This window comes from Myotis davidii, unplaced genomic scaffold, assembly GCF_000327345.1.
Source record: "Myotis davidii unplaced genomic scaffold, ASM32734v1 scaffold208, whole genome shotgun sequence".
In the NCBI taxonomy this organism is placed as follows: Eukaryota; Metazoa; Chordata; class Mammalia; order Chiroptera; family Vespertilionidae; genus Myotis; species Myotis davidii.
In genome coordinates this window covers 1831252-1832408 of record NW_006299706.1, presented here as the reverse complement: position 1 = coordinate 1832408, position 1157 = coordinate 1831252, and the positions used below count along the sequence as shown (strand labels likewise).

Below are 1157 nucleotides of genomic sequence, written 5' to 3'. Positions count from 1 at the left end.
GGGGTGGGAGGGTAGGCAGAGAGGCTTAGGGTGGAGCCCCTGGGTGCCCTGGGGTCCCCTTGGTGAAAAACCCTTGGTTTGGCCCTGGAGGCCAGGAGACTGGAGGCCTCGGGTGCCACGGCTGATCCGGGGTAGCCGTGGGGGCGGGGGGGCGGAGGACCGATACTTCTTTCTTTATGTCACACGTCGGGGACGGGAGCTCGGTCTCCTTCCCTGCTGTGCCCCAGTGCCTACCAGGACTGCCCTGCACGTGGTATGTATGCCCTTAGCAAGGAGCAGAGTGACTGGGGGGAGGGGACCAGACCTGTCCTGGGCAGGGCTCAGGTTCTTACATTGCAGCCAGTGGAGGAAATTGTCCGTCTTGAGCACAGGCAGGGATCCCAGCGCGCGCATCAGGACGGGCTCGCTGCCCAGGAAGTTGTTCATGGTGCCGGAGTAGAGCATCCCGTCTGGGTGGGGGGAGGACGGACATGATCGGTTGGAAGGGGCCCTACCCGGCTCAGACCTGCCTCTGTCTGGGGCCAGCATTCACATCCGTCTCATTCCTTGTACACCTTCCTGTGGAGCCCCAACGCCCAGCTCCTAGCCCCACGGAGCACCCTGCTTCGTAGGCCCTTCTGCTCACAGGAAGTGGCCAAGCCTCTTTCTTGCTACTCCCCAACACAACCAGCCAAACCACTTGCCAAGTAGAATCACTCATTGTTCCCAGAAGGTGGCTGGTTTTCTGTTTCCACACCTTGGGTCCTACCCTTCTCTTCCTGGTGGCCCTTCCCCACCTATCTACCTGTCTTCCTGTCTACCTGTCCCACTCAAAAGCCAAAGGCCTCCTGGCACTGAGGAGCACCCCTCGCTCTCGCTGGCTGGGCAACGGGGGGACTGGCGGCTGGAGCGGAGGGACTTGCAGGGGGCTGGGTGGGGGCTAATAAACTGGGACGGAAGCAGAAAAAAAAAAAAAAAGCCAAAGGCCATCTTCTCCGAGAAGCCAAGTTGGGAAGTCTAATGGTTTGCGTCTGGGAGGGTAACTGAAACCCCTACAGTTGTTAGCACAATGCCTGGCACAGAGAGGAGGTGTCACACGGAGCCTGTTTGTTGAACAGTTGGCTGGATCTCGGGCCTCTTCTCTGCCTGACACCCTTTCCAGACCTTCCTGCCTCTCT

At 59.8% G+C, this 1157-nt stretch overlaps 1 protein-coding gene across 1 annotated transcript in view; it reads right to left on the bottom strand.

Moving 5' to 3' along the window:
• The window catches only part of SEMA4A (semaphorin 4A), a 17157-nt gene that overhangs the window by 10019 nt on the left and 5981 nt on the right, over positions 1–1157 (bottom strand). Inside the window, exon 7 of the mRNA XM_015571685.1 lies at positions 184–449. Coding sequence (XP_015427171.1) covers positions 184–449 — 266 coding nt within the window. The remainder of the gene's footprint in view (positions 1–183; positions 450–1157) is intronic.